This window comes from Eublepharis macularius, chromosome 1 (genome assembly GCF_028583425.1).
Source record: "Eublepharis macularius isolate TG4126 chromosome 1, MPM_Emac_v1.0, whole genome shotgun sequence".
Lineage (NCBI taxonomy): Eukaryota > Metazoa > Chordata > Lepidosauria > Squamata > Eublepharidae > Eublepharis > Eublepharis macularius.
The window spans coordinates 157,826,290-157,849,654 of record NC_072790.1 but is presented as its reverse complement, the minus strand read 5'-3'; the positions used below and the strand labels follow the sequence as shown (position 1 = coordinate 157,849,654).

At 43.3% G+C, this 23,365-nt stretch overlaps 1 protein-coding gene across 1 annotated transcript in view; it reads right to left on the bottom strand.

Annotated features, from left to right (window-relative positions):
- Positions 1-1,167: 1,167 nt before the first annotated feature.
- Positions 1,168-23,365, bottom strand: part of EFCAB2 (EF-hand calcium binding domain 2) — a 59,702-nt gene continuing 37,504 nt past the window's right edge. Inside the window, exons 4-7 of the mRNA XM_054981154.1 lie at positions 7,382-7,461; positions 4,568-4,610; positions 4,411-4,477; positions 1,168-1,456 (exon numbers count right to left, since the gene is read on the bottom strand). Coding sequence (XP_054837129.1) covers positions 1,341-1,456; positions 4,411-4,477; positions 4,568-4,610; positions 7,382-7,461 — 306 coding nt within the window. The 3' untranslated portion in view covers positions 1,168-1,340. The remainder of the gene's footprint in view (positions 1,457-4,410; positions 4,478-4,567; positions 4,611-7,381; positions 7,462-23,365) is intronic.

Here is a 23,365-nt window from a genome sequence, read left to right as displayed (position 1 = left end):
TATTCATGAATATTTTAACAGTTTCAATAATTGAATATTGACAACTAGTTCAGATACTGTGACTGAAGTAAGGCATCATATAGCATCACAAGACTGGGAGAGGAGGTTCTTTGCTCTTGGTAGGAAAGGGAAAAGATGGAGTGCTAGGAAAGCTGGGGGAAATGACAAGAAGACTAAGGAGACAGTGGCATTTAGAAGAGATTTCTAAATAACTCATAATTTTATGCCTCCATCATTTCAAATGGTAGATGACTCTGTACAAGATATCATCTCATTGGTCTTTGTTTCTGTTCTCTGTGAGCCCATTCAGCAGAGGTCTTGTGCTAACACACACTTCTATACAATCCTAAGAACATTTTTTCAAAAGTAAACCCTACTGAGCTTAAAGGATTTATTCCCTTATAATCGTGTTTAGGATTACAGCCTTTATCTACAACTTTGATTGTAGTTTGCTAACTACGTGGGTAGATATACGTTTCCAAACATACTTGTTTTTAAAAGCCTTTAGCACAATGGGACCCAAGTCCTAATGAGCCCCCCCCCCACTACTTCTAGGTAAATAATAAATAGAATCAACAATAAACTGTGATGTTGTAATCTCTGAACAGGCCTTCAGCACAAACAAAATTCATTTTGAAGAAACTTCTTAGATGCAATCCAGTTTCCTGGGATGGATTAAAAACCTACTATGTGTAAAGAGAGACCTTGTGACACATACCTAAAAGTCAACAGCTTGTCTTGAAACAATAGGGGAAAAGTGTTCTCAAGTCAAGGATCCTTGCCAATGCTCTGCTTTTAGTTTCCAGAAAATAGTTGCAACAAAATCTCCTCCACAGATTTCTGGACTTAATAAACAACTAGTTTCCTTATGACTTCTGAGCAGCATTTCACAGAACTTCCTGAACAGCTAATTTAAAAAAAATTCACAAGCCTACACTGAACAAAAATAAGGTGCAGTTTAAAAATGAAATATGATTTACAATTCAAAATATTAGCTATATCATCAAATATTTGCTTCTTTGCCTATATCTGAATTCATTAAATAATTTACTTATTTTTGTCCTCAAAATGTTTTCTAAATTTATCCCTTGAATACTACATGTCTTATCATAGTTTTTTCCAACTTCTTTTCCAAACAGATTCATAATTTTATCCACTACCTTTTAAAAATCTTTTATTTACTAAGGAAAAAGGACAATATTTCCACAGATAAATGATTTCAACATTAGCCTTTAAAAGTCTGACTATGCAGCAATCACATAGCAAATACAGCATAACTCTAGTGAAAATTAGTTTACATGCAACAGGCAGAAGGTTCAGACTTATACATTATGAAATGCTTAGCTTTCATCCACAACCATCATTGTAATATAATCTTTGTAGCGCACAGTATTTGTTTCTGGATCTACAGCAGCAGAGAGCATTTCCTCCATTTCTTCCTGTGTAAAAGGTTCACCTGAAACAGAAAGAATATTTAGAACATTATATTTTCTACTGCTTAATCTTCTTGGTGTGATTTTTCCCCAAACTATAAGGAAATATACTTTGATCTTTCATTACATCATTAATATCTATAATTATTTGATATCTGCTTCATATAGCATCAAAATGTATATACTATTTTATATATGATCATCTGTAAGTATATTGGCTGAATGTGGTAAATACATATGTTTAAAAGTGTGTTTTACACAGGCATATTCATTAGAAAGCATGGCTCCTTTATATGTGTATACTCTGAAGTGGCAAATACAAGCTTCCTATCACAAAAGTCTGAATGAACCTATGGTTATGTTAAAATAAATGAGGCTTAAAACTATCTAGAAATAACCTGGGGGGAAATTCCACCCTGGATGCACATTGGGGGCAGAAGACATTTGGAAATTATTCAACAACATTGGACTTTTAGGACAATGTCACCTGTGCATTAGTAAACAAGAGCAAAATTTGCATTTTCCAGGGTAAAAACTTTTGAGAGTAAGGCTCCCTTCTCAAGATGCAAGTAGGAATTCCATTGCAATAAACAGGAATTCCATTCCTACTTGTATCTGACGAAGGGAGCTTGACTCTCAAATGCTTATATCCTGGAAAATCTTGTTGGTCTCTTAGGTGCTATCGGACTCAAATCTTTCTCTTCTACTTGCTCTTGCCCTTCTACTGCAGACTGACATGGCTACCCATGTGAAACTTTTACTTATTTGTTTTTTATTTAAAACATTTTCTGTTGTCTTTCCACCAAAAACAGCATCCCCAATGTGGCAAACAACAGATAATTAAAACATTAAAATAAATTTTTAAATGTGTATTTAAATGTACTAAAAACATATATACAAACACACATATAACTAGGAAGTAGAGTCACTAAGAGTTTACTGGGAGTACACCAAACAAACCTAAAGTTCACTGCTGGCGGAAGACAATGACAGAGAGAGACAGGTAAAACTCCCTGGGAAGGGAGCTGCAAACACCACAGCTAAGAAGGCCATTTCTCAGGTTGCCACTGGTCTAGCCTCAGATGGTGGGAGTACTCAAAGCAAGGCCTTCCAAGATGACCAGAACTGATGGGTAGGTTCATATGGGAGAAGGCAGTCCTTAAGATATGCTGGTCCCAAGCTGTATAAGGTTTTAAAGATCAAGACCAACACCTTGAATTGGGCCCAGAAGCAAACTGGGAGTCAGTGTAGATGGAACAATACTGAAGTAATACAGTTCCTATGACCCACTCCAGTCAACATTCCAGTCAACTCAGCATTCTGTATCAATTAAAGCTTCTAGACAGTCTTCAAAGGCAGCCCCACATGGAGCCTGTTCCAGGAATCTAATCTGGATGTTACCAAGGCATGCACCAAAGTGGCAAGATCTTTCCCACCCAGGAAGGTCCAGCACTGGCTCACCAGCCAGAGCTGATGAAAGGCACCGTTGGCCATCACTGGCACCCGTTTATCAACAGGAGATCAGAGTCCAACAGCAAGCTACAAACCTGCTCATTTACGACCTTTAGAGTCTTGTGGAACCCTATAAGCAAGAGGCCAAGGGTGAGGCAGCAGACTCCCAGTACTACACTCTGAAACTTATCTTCAAGGTAGGACTGAAACCACCACAGAACAGTGCTTCTCAGTCCCAACACCTATGGCAGTCCAAAAGAATACCATGATCAATGGTATTGAAAATGACTGAGAGGTCCAGAAGAATTAACAGAGTTGCATTCCCCCATCCATCTCCCAGCACAGGTCATTCCCCAAGGCCATATCAGTCCCGAGACCAGGTACGAAACCAGATTGGAATGGATCCAAACAATCCGCTTCTCTGGGAATCCCTGAAGTTGCCCAGACACTATTTGTTCAATCACCTTGCTGAGGAATGGTACATCTGAGACTCAACAGTAGTTACTCAACTCTCCTGGGCCCATAGGTGGTTTCTTTAGGAGTGTACAGACCACTGCCCTTTAGGAGTGGACAGACTACTTCAAGGCAGGAGTGACCATCCCCTCTCTCAGGGAGGCATTACTGTCTCCCATACCCAGTCCGCCAGCTCCCCTGTGGTGGATTTAAGCAGGAAAGAGTGGCAAGGGTTGTTCAAGCAGGTGGTAGGTCTCAAACTTCCAAGAATCCTGTCCACATCCTCAGACTGGACAAGCTGAAAGGTACCACACACAACTGGACAAATTGGCATCCTGAAGCCATCTGATCTTGTCACTGCTAATGTACAGTCCAAGTCAGAATGAGTGTAAGAGATTTTATCTGCAAGATGTTTGGCAAACTTATCACAGTGAGTTGTAGAGTGGTCCATCTCTTCCTGTAGGCCAGAACCCAATAGACCCTTGACCACCCGGACCAGTTCTTCAGGTCTACACTGTGTAGATGCAATAGCAACAGAGAGATATTGTTTCTTTGCCGCCATCACTGCCCAGAGTAGCCTTTAAAATAAGCTCTAACCCATACCTTGTTGGATTCATCCCAAGTCCTTATCCACTGTTGAACTAGTCTTCTTCCCTGCCTTTCATTGCCTAAAGCCTCTCTGCAAAAGGGGCTCCCTGGGCACTTAGACAGGAGATAGGGTGTCTAAGAGCAATTGTGTCAAACATCATTTCCTCATTCCCGAGGTCAACCAGGGTATTGACAGGAACGACAACCCTATTAACAGGAAAATCCCCCACTGCTGTCCGAAAACCAGTTGAATCCATCTTGCTATGGGGACAGACCATCTTAATCGATCCCCCATCCCTGCAGAGTTTTGGTACCCCTGTAAGTCTAAACCTGAGCAAGTAGTAATCTGTCCATTATTAACAGTGTTCCCAGTGCTAATCCCCAGTGTATATGTATTGTCACACAGTGTGCATGGTACCATACTAAAAAGAATTGTCCTTATTTTTTTCAAATGTAAAGTTTATTTTAATGAAGACATTTTTACCTTCTTCAGTCATGTACTTCACCAATTCTTCTTTGGTAAGATGTCCACATTTATTTTGATCTAAAACCTAAAAATAAGAGAAGGTTGATTTTTATTCCTATTGCCTCAAGGTTTACCAAATATTTTCCCCATTAATAGATTTTTGGGGGGTACAGACCTCAAATGCACGTAAAAGAATATCTTCTGGAATTGGTCGGTATCTGAAATTATTAAAGTAATTAATAGTGCTGTAACACAAATGTGAAGGGTTACTTTGGAAAATGGACTGCTCCCCATCCCCCACCCAATTGGGCTAGTATATCTGTCTATGGCATCAGTATAACATCAAGGCAAGGCACTTCATTTTAGAGCCAAACTACAAGTGATAGCGATTACAGGTCCATCTCATGGCTGTCAACACCATTTTAAAAGCAGTTGCAGTTCTTAAAAATTGCCACAGGGATCTGGATCATGCATGTGGTACAGTGCTCCCAGAAGCTCTTGTCCCCTGTCTCCACAGCACCTTTTCAGGTATTGAAACAGCAATGAGGAGCTGTTTTGGCACCTGACAAGGCATGGGGGCGGGGCACAAGGACTCCTAAGGCCACCACATTGAACACATGATCCGGATCAGAGCTCTGGGGCAATTTTTAGAGAATTACAACTGCTTTTAAAATGGTATTGGTGGCCACACAATGAACCTATGGCCGCTGTCACTTGTTGCTTGACTCTTAGTGTCATGTTTTTAAAGCATAAGCAGCTTCACATGTCATGTGCTATCTGATGGAACAAACCACTCAGTCTGGAATGCCAAACCTGTTATATAGTCCTAAGAAGCAGCTACAAAGACACTTTGTAAGGCTGTTGCACTGGGTAAGGAGTAATTCATTCTACCCCCACCCCACCCCCGCACTGTTTCCCTGACTGAAAATACATCTCCCCAATTATTTTTAAGTCCCTATAAGGAAAGACAACAAGCACAGGTTTGAGGGGGGGGGAGAGCAATTCTGATTGGATAAAGGGCACAGAGAAAGAAGAGTTAATTGTCCCTTCCCCAGTACTGTAGCTTTGATCCATTTCAGGTCTCCCCACAGCTGCGTTTTAGGACCACACAACACTTTTGGATTTCCAGTCACTGAACTCCAACATCATATATAATGTGACCCTAAACTTTCTGAAATAAGTTGGCCAATATTACCAGAAACAACCATGATCACAACTGTACAGGAACATGCTATTTAGGACAGCATGAGCAGTTGTAACATTCCAAAATAAGCAATGTGAAAAAAGAACAATCAAACCTGTAGGCTTTGTCCCAAAATTTGGCTTTGTCCCAAAATTTGTTTTTAGTACCAGGACTCTGCCCTGGAACATACTGCATAATAGTAAAAAGTAGTAAAAGTAAATAGTAAAAAGCAGTATCTTTGATGGTGCCTTTGCTTGAACACTTAATAACAAGTACTAGCCCCAGCCTATATGGGATTAATTGAACAGGCTAGCATGATAAGAAATGACTCCTGAATAGACTTTCATTTTAGAAATAAGAACCTTTCAATAATCACAATAATCCCAGAGGTTATCTGCAGCAAAATCTGCTGCTAATCTGTAGCAATAAAATAAAGCAGAAATCAGAGGCACCTTAAAGACTAAAAAATTATTCCAGCATACACTTTCATGAGTACATAGTGGAATAAACCTCATAGTCTGTAAGGCGTTACTTGACTTCTGTAATAATTTGACAAGACTCTTTTACTGAAATGTAGACGTACGGGCAATATCTAGTATCATCTGTTCAAAAATTTGCCTCAGAAAGTTTTTCAGCAAAATTTAATTTAATATTGCTAACGTGAAATTTAAATCCAAGCCCATATAGTCTATTTTCAAACAACAACAACAAACTATTGAGGGTTTACAAAATAATTCTGCTCTACTAGTGAGGTACATTTACTGTACCTGCTAGATACTTTTACAGTATATCCTTCCAATAAATTAATGTTATGATCTGAAATTAATCATATCTACATCTACATATCCAGGGCCGGTGCACCCTTGAGGCCAGGTAGGTGGTGGCCTTAGGCGTGGGGTGCCGGAGGGAGCGCTGGAGGAGGCGCGGGGGGGCGGGAGCACGCACCACAGAGCTGCAGCCTCCTATCCCTCACACGCCGCCACCACCACCAGCACACGCCCCTGGCCGGGCGCAGCCACTGCAGGCAGGCATCTGCAGCGGTGCAGGCAACCAAGCAGGAGAGCTCGGAGGCCACCCGTGCACTGTCACAGCCACCCACTGCAGTGATCGGGCCGGCGGCGGTGCACGTGCTCCCATGATGACGTCACGTGTGACGTCATCACACAGGCCGGTGCACGCGCACTGTGCACGCATGGGGGGGGGGCGCCCGGCCGGCTGGCCTCAAGCGCCAAAAACCCTTGCACCGCCCCTGTACATATCCATCTATTAGGACACAAAAATCACAAAACGAATGTGATGTAGTGGTTTGAATTTGGACTAGGATCTGAGAGACTCAGGTTCAAATCCCCACTCTGCCCTGGAAGTTCTGGGTGACCTTGGGTAACCTACCTCACAGAGTTGTTGTGAGGATAAAATGAAGGAGGGGAGAATGATGTAAGCTGCTCTGGATCCCCACTGGGGAGAAATGTGGTGTGTAAAGAAGTAAGCAAATAAATAAATAGGAAAATAATATATATATTTTAAAAACATTGACATATGAATGAAGTTCATCTAAATTAACTTATCTAGAAAGACATAAAAATGAAACCAGTAAGGCATAAGAAGTACAGTAGTATCTATAGGCCCAGTTTGCTTCCCTCTCCATTTGCCTAAAAATATTCTAAAAGAAAAATCTATAATTTTTCATTGCAATGAAATTTATTCTTTATCACTAAAACATTTTATCCATGCAACTATGAACAGATCTTAATTAAAACCAACCATATAACTAGACCCAACTTGCACAATTTAAATTTTCTCTCCTACCTTCTTTCCAGTAATACTCTAGTCATCATAGGAAGAAATTTTTCCAGACGAATAAAACCAGTTGGTTCTTCTTCTTCTACCTAAAAATAAAAAATGGAAAACTGGAAACTGAAAACTATTTATCAAGTTAAAACAAGGCAATAACAACATGAAAAAGTAAAAGAAAAACAAAAATCCTGCCCTGTACCTTACTCCATCTACTGATGTGGCAAAATGGGACACCTGTAACATGCCACAGAAATAGCTGGAGAGATTGGGCATGACAAATCAACCCACATCTCTCTTTCCCCAGCAACACTGGCCACATATAAATTGCCCTGGGCAGAGAGCTTACTTCCTCTATACAAAACGTCAAGTTATCCAGGCCCCCCTCTTAAAGAGTTTTAGCACAAACCCTGGGAGGTGAGGGGGGGGGGGAGGACTCACAGCCTTCTGTGTCAGTGGAGGAGAGGGCTGGCCTGGTAGCATGGCAAGAGTTAGTCAGCTCCCTAAGCCATCCCAGCTTGGAAAAAACACCTCCCCTGCCAGCATCAGTGCAGAGTTATGATAGCAAAATCTACAAAGGCACTCTAGAGGCCAAGACCACCACTCTCTACTAGCTATCATAGACTTGGTCCCCAAAGACCACAGGAGGCTAACAGGAAGTACAGCCAGCATCCATTGGCCCCTGCTGAACCCCCACCCCCTTTCTGGCCAATGTCAGCTTCTGGCAAGTTTCCAGTCCGTGTTTGATCAGGCCAGATGCCAAGCTGTGGGGCACAGCGTACACAGAACTTAGCATCTTGCACCACAGTGCTGGCTCAAACACTTGCGGAATGGATGCACCGTATGGCAGCATGATTCATTTGACAGGGCAGCAGAGGAAGCAGTCACAAAGGGCTGGCAGCCTGAGAGGACCTGATTCCCCCAATGGAGACTGCCCCTCCCACCTCAAGGGTGCACCTTGAATCTTTCCCACAGGCACGTCAACCCAGAGCAACCAAGGCACCAGGCCAGTGCCTGATGGCAGAATCCCAGAACAGTGGCCACAGTATAGACACTCCAGTAAAAATAATGTCAGTTCAAGCCCCCCCCTGCAGGTCCTCAATGTACACCACACTCTCCCAGGCAGGGGCTGAGGCTGCACCCAAGCAGCCACAGCAGATAGTGGCACAGTGCTGGACTGCTGGGGCGGGGGGCAGGTGCCAACCACAGACCCTTTCATGCCACCCTGAGCTGTACTCACAGCTGAGGCCAGATCCCAACAGAGCCCTGGGGGGGGGCTACTTGGTCAACATCCAATGCCCTGCTTCCATAGTTAGCAACTATGGGGCCCAGCATCCTCCCAGAAGTGCAACCAATCACCAGCCCCCAGTGATCAGCTCCCCTAGGGATAGTAGCAACTTATGGAGGTGGACCCTGTGGCAGTAAAACTCTGGAACTCTCTCCCCAAGAAGATTCGCCAGTCCCCTTCTGTTGCTATCTTCCACCAGTAGGTGAAGACTTTTTTTGTCTTGTTTGGCATACCCTCATTGATTTCTCCTTCATGCCCAATGTTTTAATTGTTTTATACGTTTTTCTTATTTGTGCATCTTTGTACATTCTTAAAATTCTGGTTTTAACTGTTTTAATAGTTTATTTTAAAGGTTTTATAATGCTATTTTATTATGTATGCTTTAATTTGCTAGCCTCTTTGGTGGCCCTTCTGAGGGCAGAAAGACGAGATATACATTTTGTTAAATAAAAAATTTAAAAATCACATCCCTGCTGAACTCCAGCCCCAAATCCCACCCTCCCCTGGCCACTCACCCCATTCCCCAGGATATTCCCAACAAAGAGCTGGGAATGCTATCCACCGCAGCCCAGCTGGGGTGTACAGATGGCCTCTGAACCATGCAGGTGTGTATGCGTTGGTGGTCAGATGCACCACTGTTGATGTCCTCCCACAAGAAGAACCATCTGTGATCTATTCACATGCAGGAGAGCAGCTGGCATCCAGAAACATCCATGGCAGCTTGAGGACCTGCACAGTACCCCTGGAAGCATCCATCAAACTCCTAAGCTATCAGCCATGTGACACAACCCTGGCCCCCTTGGGGACACTAAGCCCATGGGGTGGACGTAGCCTGGGACTGGGCTAGGCAGGGCCCACTCCATGACATAGGACACAGAACACGACTCTAAATAAACTATAAACATTGCTCAGAATGCTTTACTCTGAACACTTCACAGCAACAGTATAAGAAACACTGGCAAACCAATGAGGGGGTGGCCCAGTGGAATGGTGGGACAGGTTGCCTGTTGGAATGGCGGGCCAATCAGTAAGAGCATGGCAGCTACTGCTGCCATGGTGCCCTTCTCCAGGCAGTGCATCAAGGAGGACCTGCCCACAGCCCCAGTGAGCTGGTGCAGATGTTTCCTTGTATCCTCAAGACCCATGGGCCAGCTGCCACATGGCAGGTCCGCAACAGCCACCAGGAGACCACACATGTGCTGCTCCATCTCATGCATGAGGACTCGGATGCTGACCACTCTCCTCACAAAGGCACTGCTAGATAGTTACCGTCTGACCCAGCTGAGCCTCTATTTGATGCAGGACTGCCAGTATGGCCATGAGCAATGTGCCTGGGGGAGGAATGGATGCTGGATAGATCGTGGTCAGTTCTGCCCCCATCTGCCCCCATCCAGGCCACAGGATATGAGTGGCTGGGCACCTGATACAGTCCACTTGTGGACCACTGAATAGCCAGCCCCCTGTGCTCTCACAGGGCATTCCCTCAATGGGATGGACTAGGGAGGGCCAGGGGGCACATCACATTCTGGTCCAAGGCTGCATGGCTTTTATGGATGCCTTGGATTCACTGCTGGTCCCAGCTGAGGAGCCACTGTTCATGAATGATGGCTTCCACCTCTGGCATAAGCCCCGTGGGCCCTGCTGGCTCAAAACTGTAGCCCTTGACAACACCTTCCAAGGCCATGGTTGCCTCAGCCCTCTCTTCACTGTTGGAGATGGTCTCACCTTGGACCGCATGGAGTGCATCCATGGAGGTGGATGCAGACTGGTCCATCACTGCTGTGAGGCTGGGAGACAGGGGAGACATTATATGGGGAAAGGGCCCATGGTGCCATGCAGGACACATGGGGGCTTGTGGCAATGCCACAGTCCTGGACAGGGGCTGCATCTATTCACATGACCACTGGCACTGAACCATGGACTAGCAACATGGGCCAGAGTTGCCAAGGTACCCTCAGGGGCTGCCAGAAGGACTGCCCTGTATCATTGTCCCTGCCACTGTGTGTGTTCCCGGACCCGCTCACAATTGGTGATGTTCCAGATATTCTGACACTGTCACTGTGGCCCCTGTGATGCAGGCAACAGAAGCATACCTTTAGTTGGCTGAATGCCCACTCAGTGACCAAGTGGGTCTGATGATGTGCCTGGATGTAAGCAGCACAGTCCACTGGCTCATCCCTGGCATATTGTGTGATCGAGTACAGGAGTGGGGGGGGGGTAGCCCTTGTCATCTGTGATGGGAAGACAGCCTTCTGGGGCCTCCTCCCCCCCAGCGGGGGCACTGATCCAGTCTCCAGCCAGGCAGCTAATGCCAGGTGTGGTGAAGATCTGTGCATCATGAATGATGCCCAGGAACTTAGCCATGAGGTCTATGAGAATGCCCTGATGGCCACAGCTGACCTGCCCGTTCAAGCTGCAGATGTAGATTTGCTTGCAGTAGACCTGTGGCTTGTCCCGGGCAGCTATGAGTTCAATATGGGTGCAGTCTATATTTCCCATGACGTTCAGGAAGCTTGTAGGTGGACAACCAGGCATGGATGGAGGCCAGCTCCAATTCCTCTGTGAGGAAGCTCACATGTTCTTACAGGCACAGCAGCACAGCATCCAGAAAACTGTAGAGGCAGCAGCTTGTCAAGAACTGAGACACCTCCAGCACCCTGGCCACCACTACTTTGAACAAGCCCATGCTGAGGAATCAGAGGACAACAGCATTTTCTGCAGAATGGGTATGGCTTTGGTGGCAGGTGCTTGGCCCTGCAGTTCATCAAAGTTCATCAAAGAGGGCTTGGATGACCATCCTGTTGAGGTGGAACTGCTCTTGGCAAGTGTCATTTGAGAGCTGCAGGGTGCTGATGCACTCATCAAGGTGTATCAAGGTGCACTGGCAAGGTGCCTCCTGTGGTATCACTTAGATGTACAGAGTGGGCAAGAGGTGCATTGCCGGATCCCTGGCAGGGGTGCCTCCATCCCTGGAAAGGGCGCCTCCATCCTAGTGGGTCATCTGGTGGCTGGGGGGAGTGAAGCATGGATCTGGGTGGGGGTCTCCTCACACCCTGGAACCTATGCTGCTTCCCCACACCAAACTTCATCGCCTACCATTATCCCCATGAAGTGAGGTCCATAGCCTGGAAGTACCTAGCTGCTGCCCACACAAGACCCACAAGAAGCTGCCTTATACTGAATCAGACTACTGGTCCATCACAGTCAGTATTTGCTACTCAGACTGGCAGTGGAACATCAGGGTCTCAGGCAGAGGTCTTTCACATCACCTACTGTCAGATTCTTTAACTGGAGATGCTGGGGATTGAATTTGGGACCTTCTGCATGACAAGCAGGTGCTCTGCCACTGAGCCACAGCCCCTCCCATGTCCATTCTGTAACCATTGGGGGTGGGGATACTTTTCACAGTCTAGAGGTTTCCACAGTGCCTGCCCCTCTATTCACCTGTGGCATGCTGCCATAGTTGAACCAGGCCCAAAGGGCAAAGAAGATTCTCCACCAACAACCTAACTTGACCAAGGTAGAGAAAGTGCTCCAAACTCGACAGGGCTTGGGAAGTAAGCAGGATTGGCCATGGTCAATACTTAGATAGCAGACCACCAAAGACGACCAGAGCTGCTACACAAGGAAGGCAATGAGCAAACCACCTCTGTTCATCTCATGCCTAAAATGCCCCACTGAAGGGGTCACAAGGACTGGTTGTGAGTCAATGGTGGCGGCAGCAGGCAGCGGCGGCATCTTCTTCTTCTTCTTCTTGGGCTGTTGACGCCATTGTGGCCTACCAGGGGCAGCTCAGCGACCACTCACTGATGTTCCTTCTTGTGGTAGGAATTGACAAGGATGGAGATGAAGTGGCCTTGGGTGCAGGGTATGGCCATGAGCCTGCATGAATCCCTCCAAGTAATGTGCTGCTCCATTGCTCCCCCAGGTTCTGTCACCCTGACCTTCTCCACTGGTGTCATGGGGCATCTTTGCCCCCTCACCTCTTCAAAATGATCCATGGAGACCAGGTGGGTCACCCTCCAATCCCTGGGCATCAAGGAATCCCCCGGGCAACCAGGTATGGATGAGCCATCCCAGTGGACATGTTACCCTAATGGGGGATTTCCTTGTGAGTTGGGGGAATTAGCATTCAAGGAGATGCAACGAGAGGGGATAAACAGGAAAATTTACACCTATGTATATTAGGATTACTCTCCTATAGAACTCTCAAATAAACAGGCAGATGTTCTACAGGAAAGGTTTCTTTATTTACAGAGTGGTAAAAGGCAAACACACAGAAAATCACACACAGCATACACACAGAGCTAACTAGGAAAACAGTGAGGAAATGGGAAAGCAATTTCAGGAGAAGGGTGATATTTACCAGCCTCAGAGGGGAGTAGAGGTCCATGGGAACAGTAGCAAAACAACCAGCACTTCACGCTGGCTCAAGCAAACTTCAGGGTGGGTGTTTTGGATCCAGAATACAGACACACTGAGCACATGCCTGGGCAGCCCAGTTATAGAGCAAAATGTAGCCTGGAGCAAAACTGACATCCAAAAAGAATACTTGCTTCCAAAAAGAGCCCAGTGCAGCAGAGTGGTAAGCTGCAGTACAGCAGCCCAAGCTCTGCTCATGACCTGAGTTCAATCCTGGCGGAAGCCAGGTTCAAATAGCTGGCTCAAGGTTGACTCAGCCTTCCATCCTTCTGAGGTCGGTAAAATGAGTATCCAGTTTCCTGGGGGTAAAGTGTAGATGATTGGGGAAGGCAATGGCAAACCACCCCGTAACAAAGTCTGCCAAGAAAATGTTGTGATGCGACTTCCCTCCATGGGTCAGTAATGACTCAGTGCTTGCACAGGGGACTACCTTTACCTTTTACTTTTCCAAAAAGAATACTTTTGCCCAGAGGTGGAACAATAAGTTGGGAAAGGTGTGATATGACTATCTGGGCTGGACTATAGGTAAAAATATTGCTTAATGACCTGGTAAGGGTTAGACAGGAAGGCTATCAGGTTCACTGAATAGCCTGATTAGGTTAGCTGGATGAGAAGCATGGAAGGGTGTAGATGGGATTACGCTAGGAGTCTCTTCAGGAAGCCTCATTATCTCTGCTACTCTCCAGGGCATGGGGGACATTCAGTCAGTCATTTCCTTGGTAACTTTCCAGGCTCCAGGCCAGCTGGCATCCACACTGCCTGGCACCAGGCAGTGTCTGGGACTTAAGGCAAAGGATTTATGATATTTCATATCCATAAACTGCCCTTTTAGTATGAGGAAGGGGTCTGATTGCTAACAATCTCCATATTCTTAGATGGGATGGGGGACGGAAAGCTAGTGGTATAGTGGTGCACCCTGGGCTGGTCTGATGCTGCAGCCAGTGCATTTCCTCAGAAAAGGAGCAGCTGAAAACCAGACGTGAGAGAAGAGATGCTGTGGCCTGGGGTCAGCAGTGCTTGGTTGGCCTTGCAGTGACTCAGGAAGCATCTACTGGGAACTTCGCATGGCTAGTCGTTATCACTGGGGACATGGATGGGCAACATGTGCACATTAAGGGGCTGCTCATGGACATGTCAATGTAAATATCAATGCAAGAGAAATAGGATGCTTCAGTTGCAATACCGTAACGAAGAAGAGAGACTGTGAGTAGGAGATGTGAGGAATCTCTACATTAAGCATGGCTGTGGCTTGTTCCTATGTTCAAGGGTGAGATCACATCTGCCTAACCTTATGATTTTAAGAAGCAGTTTGGGGTTTCTATAGGGTCAATTTTGGAATGGGCAGCTGTGCTTTAAATCTATCAATCTTGTTATATGTGCAGTTATTAACATATTCTATTTTTATACATGCAGCTACATGCCTGTATATGCTAAATACAAGCAGTATGTGCAATAGAGAGAGTCAATCTCTCTCTCTCTCTGGACTGTTGTGAGAATAAGTGCATGGGAGAACCATATATGCTACCCTAAGCTTCTTGGAGGAAGGGGTGGATAAAAAGATATTACCGTAAGATAGACCATGAGGTATCCCTAATCACTAACCATTAATGGAAAATACAAGGTTGTGTTTATATTTTAAAGTGAAGACAGCCTAGTTAACGGGGTTTCAATTATTACACAATAAATATCTATGGTTTAAAAAATCTATACTGAGTACTTATCCAGTTTATTTATTCTCACAGTTATCCTAAGTCTTACCTGAGTCAAGCAAAAGTGGACACTTTAATAACTCAACATTGTCCTCTAGTGGTAATAGTTCATTTATGCAAAATATTATTAAAAAAAAATTTTGCTTGTTTCACAGAATGTTTGTTTACATCCATTTCCTTCCTGATCAAAGCTGCTTATCTCAAAATTCATTTTACCTGCCTTTTGTTTTCTTTTTTGCGAATTCTATAAAAATGTTAGTTACTGTAAGAACAAAGTGCTGCTATATTGATCTGCTTCCACTGGAATAACTAAAACAGCCTACTTGAAGAAACAATGTAGCACTGGTACTGAAGATCAAAATTTTTTTGTCTGAAAGTCACCATAAGTACTAGATATAAAATGAGAATACAGATAGTCTGATAGTAATGCACGGAACAGAACTAAGTCAAAAAGTTATTGCAGAAGGGTTTCCTTGCAGAGGTGAAGTTGCATTTCTAAGGCTACAGTCCTATGTGTATTTACATGGGAATTAGCCTCATCCATGAAAATTTCTCAATTTGAATGTTTCCTGAAAGATGCTATTTACTGGAGGGAGGGCACATATTTCTATAAAACTGATTAGGTATGATCACTGTAACTACCAGTATAATGTCACAATACCAATGGAAAAGACAGAAGAGAATAAACTAACATACTAACTGTAAATATTAAAGGATGCTAATTGTTTTTATGGGGAAAAGGAAACCACCTCATGACTTAGGGCAATCTTTTGAAGCTAACCAAACACATTGTGTGTATTATGTGCTGTCAAGTCGCCTCCGACCTATGGCGACCCTATGAATAAGAGACCTTCAAAATGTCCTATCATTAACAGACTTGCTCAGATCTTGCAAACTGGAGGACATTGCTGCTTTTACTGAATCAAGCCATCTCATTTTGGGTCTTGGGTCATTTTGGGTCTGCCACTTTTCCTAGCATTATTGACTTTTCCAGAGAATCTTGTCTTCTCATGATGTGACCAAAGTACAATAGCCTCAGTTTTGTCATTTTAGCTTCTAGGGAGAATTCAGGCTTGATTTGATCTAGTATCCACTTTTTGGTCCTTTTGGCTGTCCGTGGTATCCGCAAAACTCTCCTCCGGCACCACATTTCAAATGAATCAATTTTCTTCCAGTCAGCTTTCTTTACTGTCCAACTTTCACATCCATACATAGTAATGGGGAATGCCATAGTTTGGATTATCTTGATCTTGGTCTCCAGAGATAAAGATCTTTATCTTTAAGGATCTTATCTAGCTCCCTCACAGCTGCTCTTCCATGTCTCAATCTCCTGATTTCCTCATTGCAATATCCCTGTTGGTTGATGATTGAGCCAAGGAACAGAAATCTTGGACAATTTCAATTTCCTCATTGTCAACTTTAAAATTGTGTAACTCCTCAATAGTCATTACTTTTGTCTTCTTGATGGTCAGATGTAATCCTGCTTTGGCACTTTCTCCTTTAACCTTCATCAGTAGTTGTTTCAGGTCTTCACTATTTTCTGCCAGTAACGTGGTGTTAATGTTAATGTTCCTTCCCCCAATTTTTACTCCGTCTTCTTCTAGATCTAATCCAGCTTTCCTTATGATATGCTCTGTGGAAGTTGAACAGGTAGGGAGATAATATACATCCTTGTCTGACGCCCTTGCCAATTGTAAACCATTCTGTTTCCCCATATTCTGTCCTAACAGTAGCCTTTTGTGCAGAGTACAGGTTGCACATTGAAACAATCAGATGTTGTGGCACCCCCGTTTCTTTTAACACTATCCATAGCTTTTCATGATCCACACAATCAAAAGCTTTGCTGTAATCTGTAAAAGACATGCTGATTTTCTTCTGAAATTCCCTGGTGTGCTCCATTAGCCATCGTAAATTTGCCATGTGATCTCTAATGCTTCTTCCTTTCCTGAATCCAGCTTGAACATCTGGCATTTCTTGTTCCATATATGGTAAGAGTCTTTGCTGTAGAATATTGAGCATCACTTTGCTTGCATGGGAAATTAACATGATAGTCAAATAGTTGCTGCACTCTTTGGCATCTCTTTTTTTTGGAACTGGAATATAGACTGAAAGTTTCCAGTCTGTGGGCCATTGTTTTGTTTTCCGTATTTGTTGACAGATTTTTGTTAAGATTTTGGTAGATTCCATTTCTGTAGCTTGAAATAGCTCTGTTGGTATTCCATCTACTCCAGGTGCTTTGTTTCTTCAAATTGCTTTGAGTGCAGCTTTTACTTCACTTTCTAAGGTTTCTGGTTCTTCATCAAAGGATTCTTCTTCAAAGGTATCTGTCATCCTTTCATCTCTTCTATGATGTACTGTTTCCATTGTTCCTTTGTTTTCTCCTGATTAGATACTGTATTTCCATGTTGATCTTTCAGCATCCCAAGCTGTGGCTTGAATTTTCCTTTGATTTCTCAGATCTTGTGGAACAGATCTCTTATTCTTCCTTTTTTGTTGTTCTCTTCTATTTCTTTGCACTGGTTATTACAATAGATTTCTTTGTCTCCACATGTAAATTGCTGAAAAGCTGTATTTAGAATTCTGACTCTATTTCTGTCAGGTTTTGCTTCCTGACTGTCTTTAGCAATGTTAAGAGTTTCCTCAGTCATCCATTTAGGCTTCTCCTTTCTTTTGGCTACAGGAATAGTCTTTGCACATTCTTTCTTGATAATCTCTCTGGTTTCAGCCCATAGTTCTTCTGGTTCACAATCTATTAAATTTAGTATTGAAAATCTATTCCTTACATGGATAATTCTTCAGGAATATCCTTTAGATTGTATTTTGGCACTACAATTCTTTTATTATTTCTCTTCAGCTTTATTCTAATTGTTTATATTAGCAGCTCATGATCTGTACCGCAGTCATTATTTTGACATTATTATAATAAAGTATTTGCCTTACAGAGAATTTTGCTGTGATGGCAGAAGGGTAAATTGCAAAGCTAGACCAAAGAGAGACACTACCTTGCTGAGAAAGGTGAATAAAGCTGTCCAAAATGAAACAACAGTGACTACATAACCACTTGGCCTTCCAAAGCCACTATGTTTTAGTTATAATTTTTGTTCCAATCTCCTTAGAATATGTGTTGGCGCTATGGCACCAGGTTGTCATTTTTTCCACATAAGACTAGAATGTACCACACAGACACTGTATGCAACTTTCGTTTCTACTTACTATTATGCCAATGATCCAGATGTTTAGGTCTTTTCAGAAAGATCATACTCACCAGGCAAAAATAACAACTATATGTTAACAGAAATCATAGACACAATAATTTTTTTTACCTTACCTAGCATTATGAGTATTTATGTTAACTTCTTAAAGAATAGATACTGAGTTCCACTAATTTTTCTTGGCCTGAGATAAATAAAAATCTATTCTGTAATATTTATTTATGTTATAGTCTACTTTTTTCACTGAGATTGACAGTGGGTTATACAGTGTAGGATTAATACAATCAATACAACAATTCATCTAATAATAGCAATGTAATAAGACTAGGATTGTAGAAATTTGTAACAGATCTGCCATCTGACCAAAACGTAAGTATTTAACACAACATGTTAAACAATGTACAGTGTGATATTACATATGCAGAGATACAATGCATTTTGCTGGACCAAGCTGTTACAGTGTGGCATGATTTCTTTAATAAAATGGCTCTCCTAAGCAACTCTGTTTTGCATAGTTTGCAAAATGCCACGAAAATGAGAGCTTTCCTGACCTCCTCAGACATGTAATTCCACAGAGTGGGGGCCACTACAGAGAAGGAATCTGTATGGGCAGTTGTTGATTTTGCCCATCATCAGTGTGGCACCTGTAGAAGGCTCTGCTCAGATGAGTGAAGCTGTTGGAGCAGGACATGGGTAGAGTGGTGGTCTATATATCATCAAAATTTCTGGATGACCATTCTGACTATCCTTCATTAAGCTGAAGGTGCTTTCTAATAGAGATACTCCATGAATTGCAGCTAATGACTAGAAATCAATCTCTTTTGCCTATGGAAGAGGGCTCCTTTCAGGTAGTGAGAGGGGCAGACAAATGACATTGTTGCAGTTTTGCAATCTGAATCAGAAGACAGAGGAGGTCAGACAAAGAACTTTGCATTGTTAGTGGTTTAGCTAAAAAATCAGGGAAGCAGCCTGTTGCTACAGGGTCTACATAATCGCTTTCTGGAAATAAGCCATCTCACTTTGGGTCTTCCTTTTTTCCTACTGTCTTTAACTCTTCTTAACATTATTGACTTTTCCAAAGAGTTTTGTTATCTCATGATGTGACCAAAGTATGATAGCCTCTGTTTTGTCATGTTAGCTTCTAGGGAGAATTCAGGCTTGATTTGTCTTTTTGGCTGTCCATGGTATCTACAAAACTCTCCTCCAGCACCACATTTCAAATGAAGCAATTTTCTTCCTGTCAGCTTTCTTCATTGTCCAACTTTCACATCTATACATCGTAATGGGGAATACCGTAGTATAAATTATCTTGATCTTGGTCCCCGAGAGACATCCTTATCCTTAAGGAACTTTTCTAGTCCCCTCAAGGCTGCTCTTCCAAGTCTCAATCTTCTTCTGATTTCTTGGCTGTAGTCTCCCTTTTGGTTGATGTTTGAGCCAAGGAATAGAAAATATTTAATGATTTCAATTTCTTCATTGTCAACCTTAAAATTGCATAATTCCTCTGTAGTCATTACTTTTGTCTTCTTGATGTTCCACTGTAATTCTGCTTTGGCGCTTTCTACTGTAACCTGTAACTGAAGTCATTTCAAGTCTTCACTGTTTTCTGCCAGTAACATCGTGTTATCTGCATATCTCAAATTGTTAATGTTCCTTCCACCAAGTTTCACTCCACCTTCTTCTAAATCTAATCCAGCTTTCCTTTTTTTAAAAAAAAAATTAACAAACATAAACATGATAATCATTATCATTTCCCACCCCATTACATTTTCCCCATCCTTTCCCCCCTCCCTTATCTAGTGACTCCCAACAGTTTTCCATACCTAACTTAACCTAAAGAATATATACTATAAATTCTTAAAATCTATAATAATATGTATAATATATATCTATATAATACATACTAATCTAGTCTATTTAACTGTATTAACTATATCAATATAATACTTATCTAACTTAAGAGTATACAAAATATATAAGTATATAATGGGTACATATACTAACTAATATATATATATATATATATATATAATATACTAATCCTTAAATACCTATTATCTATATTATAAATCTATTGCTTCTAATACATCACAAAAATATTATATATACTCCCTATTACCTATTCAGCCTTATGATTCAACCTTATTACTTCCCATATGAATACACTATCTTACTCTTAACTTTATAATACTATAATACTATAACTTTATACTAATCCAATAAGATACAGTAAAATATACCCCCTTTTAACCTTAAGTAAAGTTCTATCTCCCCCTTAACAACTATCCAAAGACCACAATTTCCCCTTCATGTCCCACTTTTTCTCCACATATTTCTTGAATTTTTCCCAACTTAATGTATATTCCAATACTTCTTGTTCTTTCAATTTCGTTAGTTTGTCCATTTCTGCCATATTCAGAACTTTCAAAATCCAATCTTCCATAGATGGTATCTCCTGAGTCTTCCACAACTGGGCATAACACATTCTGGCCGCCGTAATCATATAAAATACCATAACTCTGTCCATTTTATCAAAGTCTTCTAGGTTCATACATAGTAACAACAATTCCGGGGTTTTAATTACATTCCTTTGTAAAATATCCAACATAACCTTAACTATATCCCCCCAGCTTTCCTTTTGCTATGTTCTGCATATAGCTTGAACAGATAGGAAGATAATATACATCATTCTCTGATACCTTTGCCAATTGGAAACCATTCTGTTCCTCTATATTCTTTTGTGACAGTAGCTTCTTGTTCAGAGTACAGGTGCATCAAAATAATCAGGTGTTGTGACACACCCATTTCTTTTAACACTATCCATACTTTCCATGATTCACACAGTCAAAGGCTTTGCCATAATCTATAAAATACAGGCTGATTTTCTTCTGAAATTCCCTGGTATACACCATTGGTGGTGGAGAGTGCCCTCAAGACATAGCTGACTTATGGCAACCCCTGGCAGGGTTTTCATGGCAAGAGTTTAACAGAGGTGGTTTGCCATTGCCTGCCTCTGCAGCCCTACAACTCTAGTCTTCGTTGGAGGTCTCCCGTCCAATTGCTAAGCAAGGCAAACCCTGTTTAACTTCTGAGATCTAATGAGATCAGACTCATCTGGGCTATCCATCATACATTTGCAATGTGATCTCTAGTGGTTCTTCCTTTTCTGAATCCAGCTTTTACCTCTGGCATTTGTCAATTCATATATGGTAAGAGTCTTTGCTGTAGAATTTTAAGCACCACTTTGCTTGTATGGGAAATTAGCACAAAGGTCCAATAGTTTCTGCATTCTTTGACATTCTCTTTTTTTGGAACTGGAATGTAGACTGTGTCAGGGCTTGCCACCGCTGCCGCTGGGCGTGGCACTGGGCGGTCTGCTCCTGACATCATAGGGGGGCCAGGGATGCTGCAGGACCCTGCTCTGTGGAAGGAGGGGCGGTATACCTCACCCAGACTCCCTCTCAGTCCACTCGCTGGCCTGCTCAACCAGGCCTGCTTGCCCCCTGTGTCCTTCTTCATCCCCTCCTTCCAGAACTCTCCTCCAAACCTCCACTCTTGCATTGCACCGCTCTCACTCCACATCATCGCTCCTTACTCACATCCACCACCCCAGGGCTCTTCCCAGCCAGCTTTTATAGGGTTTCCTTCTACTGTCCCACCCCTCTTCCAGCCTGGTCTTGGGCTGCACCAAGCAGTTGCAGCTGGGGTAGCTGATCTGGCCCCACTGACCAGCACCAGCTGTGCCTTGTTCCCTGGCTGCCCAGCCTCCCTGCCTTGGCTGATTGCTGAAGGCCTGTCCAGCTGCAGTTCCCTGGCTAGCAGCCCGGCCTCCCTGGCTGAGCTGATGGTTGAAGGTGGGTCCAGCTGTGGCTCCTTGGCTGGTTGCCCAGGGCTTCATGCAGAGTGCCTCCACTAGCCCCACCTGGAGTGGCTTGGCTTTTGGCAACTCCTGGGCCAGGCTACTATTTTCTAGCTGGGGCGTGGCTTTGGGTTGTTGGGGCTGCTGCTGCTTCTCCTCCTCAGGTAAGGCCTTTGGGTGGGTGACTGTTGGGCCCCCAATCCCTTTGCCCTTGCCCCCTTCCGCCTTGCTTAGTCCCCTTTCCTTCCCTAGGGGAGTGGGACTCGCTGGCCTCTCTCTGTCTCCCCCTGCCTCCTGAGGCCCTGGGCCTTTGCCCCTTGCCCCTTGCCCCTGGCACTGGCAGGTTCTGGCCCCATTTGCCTATGGGAGGGGTTGGCCTGCTGTCCCCCGGCTGCCCCCTCTGCCTGCCAGTCAGACCGGTTGACCTGCTGTCAGCTGGCCGACCAGTTGACCTGCTGTCTGCTGTCTGACCAGTTGGCCTGCTGGCTGCTGGCTGCCCCCTCTGTATGCCCGTCAGCCCGGTTGACCTGCTGTTCCCTCCTACCAAGTCTGGGGGCTGGGACCCAGACCCCGGACAGACTGAGCATTTTCAGTCTGTGGGCCATTATTTTGTTTTCCATATTTGTTGACATATTCTTGTTAAGATTTTGATGGAGTCAGTATCCATAGCTAAAATAGCTTCATTTTGTGATCCTAGTCCAAATTTTCCAATAATGTTTGATTCTGCTTTGTCTCCTATTTTTACATTCCAGTCAGCTATGATTATCAGCATATCTTGTTTAGCTGTATGATCAATCTCTTCTTGGACACTTGTGTAAAAGTTTTAGATTTCTACCTCCTCAGCAACTGTAGTTGGGGCATAAACTTAAATGATGGTTATATTAACAGGCCTTCCATGAATTCTGATTGCTACTAATCAGTCAGACTTTGAACTATAGCTCTTGACTCCTTGTGCTACTTCTTGCTTCACATTTAGAGCAATACCATTTCCATTGAGTTTATCATTTCCACAATAAAACGTTTTGTAATTTTATTGAAAAATGTCCTAATCCAGTGCGCATTATTTCACTCACACCCAAGATTACAATGTTTAAATGTTCCGTTTCTTATGTTACGATTTCTAGCTTACTTGGCTTCATATTTTTCACATTCCATGTTCCTATTATATGAGTCACGTGGCTTTGAATGTTTCTTTTGCATCTATTCACATCAGCAACTGGATGTCATTTCAGCTTTAATCCAGTCCCATCATTAAGAACAGCACTATTCATACTTGTCCTCTGCTCTTCCATATTAGCCAACTGAGTGCCATCTGACCTGGGGGTCCTTCCCCCACAATATCTTCTTTCATTTTGGATTGTCTCACCATAAGGTTTTTGAGGTAAGAGATTATCAGAAGTGGTTTACCATTGTCACCTTCTGCACAGTACTAATCAAGGTTAGCTGAGGTGTCACTGTCGTTGTCTGTGAGAGATCCTCCGCCAATGTCACCTTCCACTACTGCTGCTG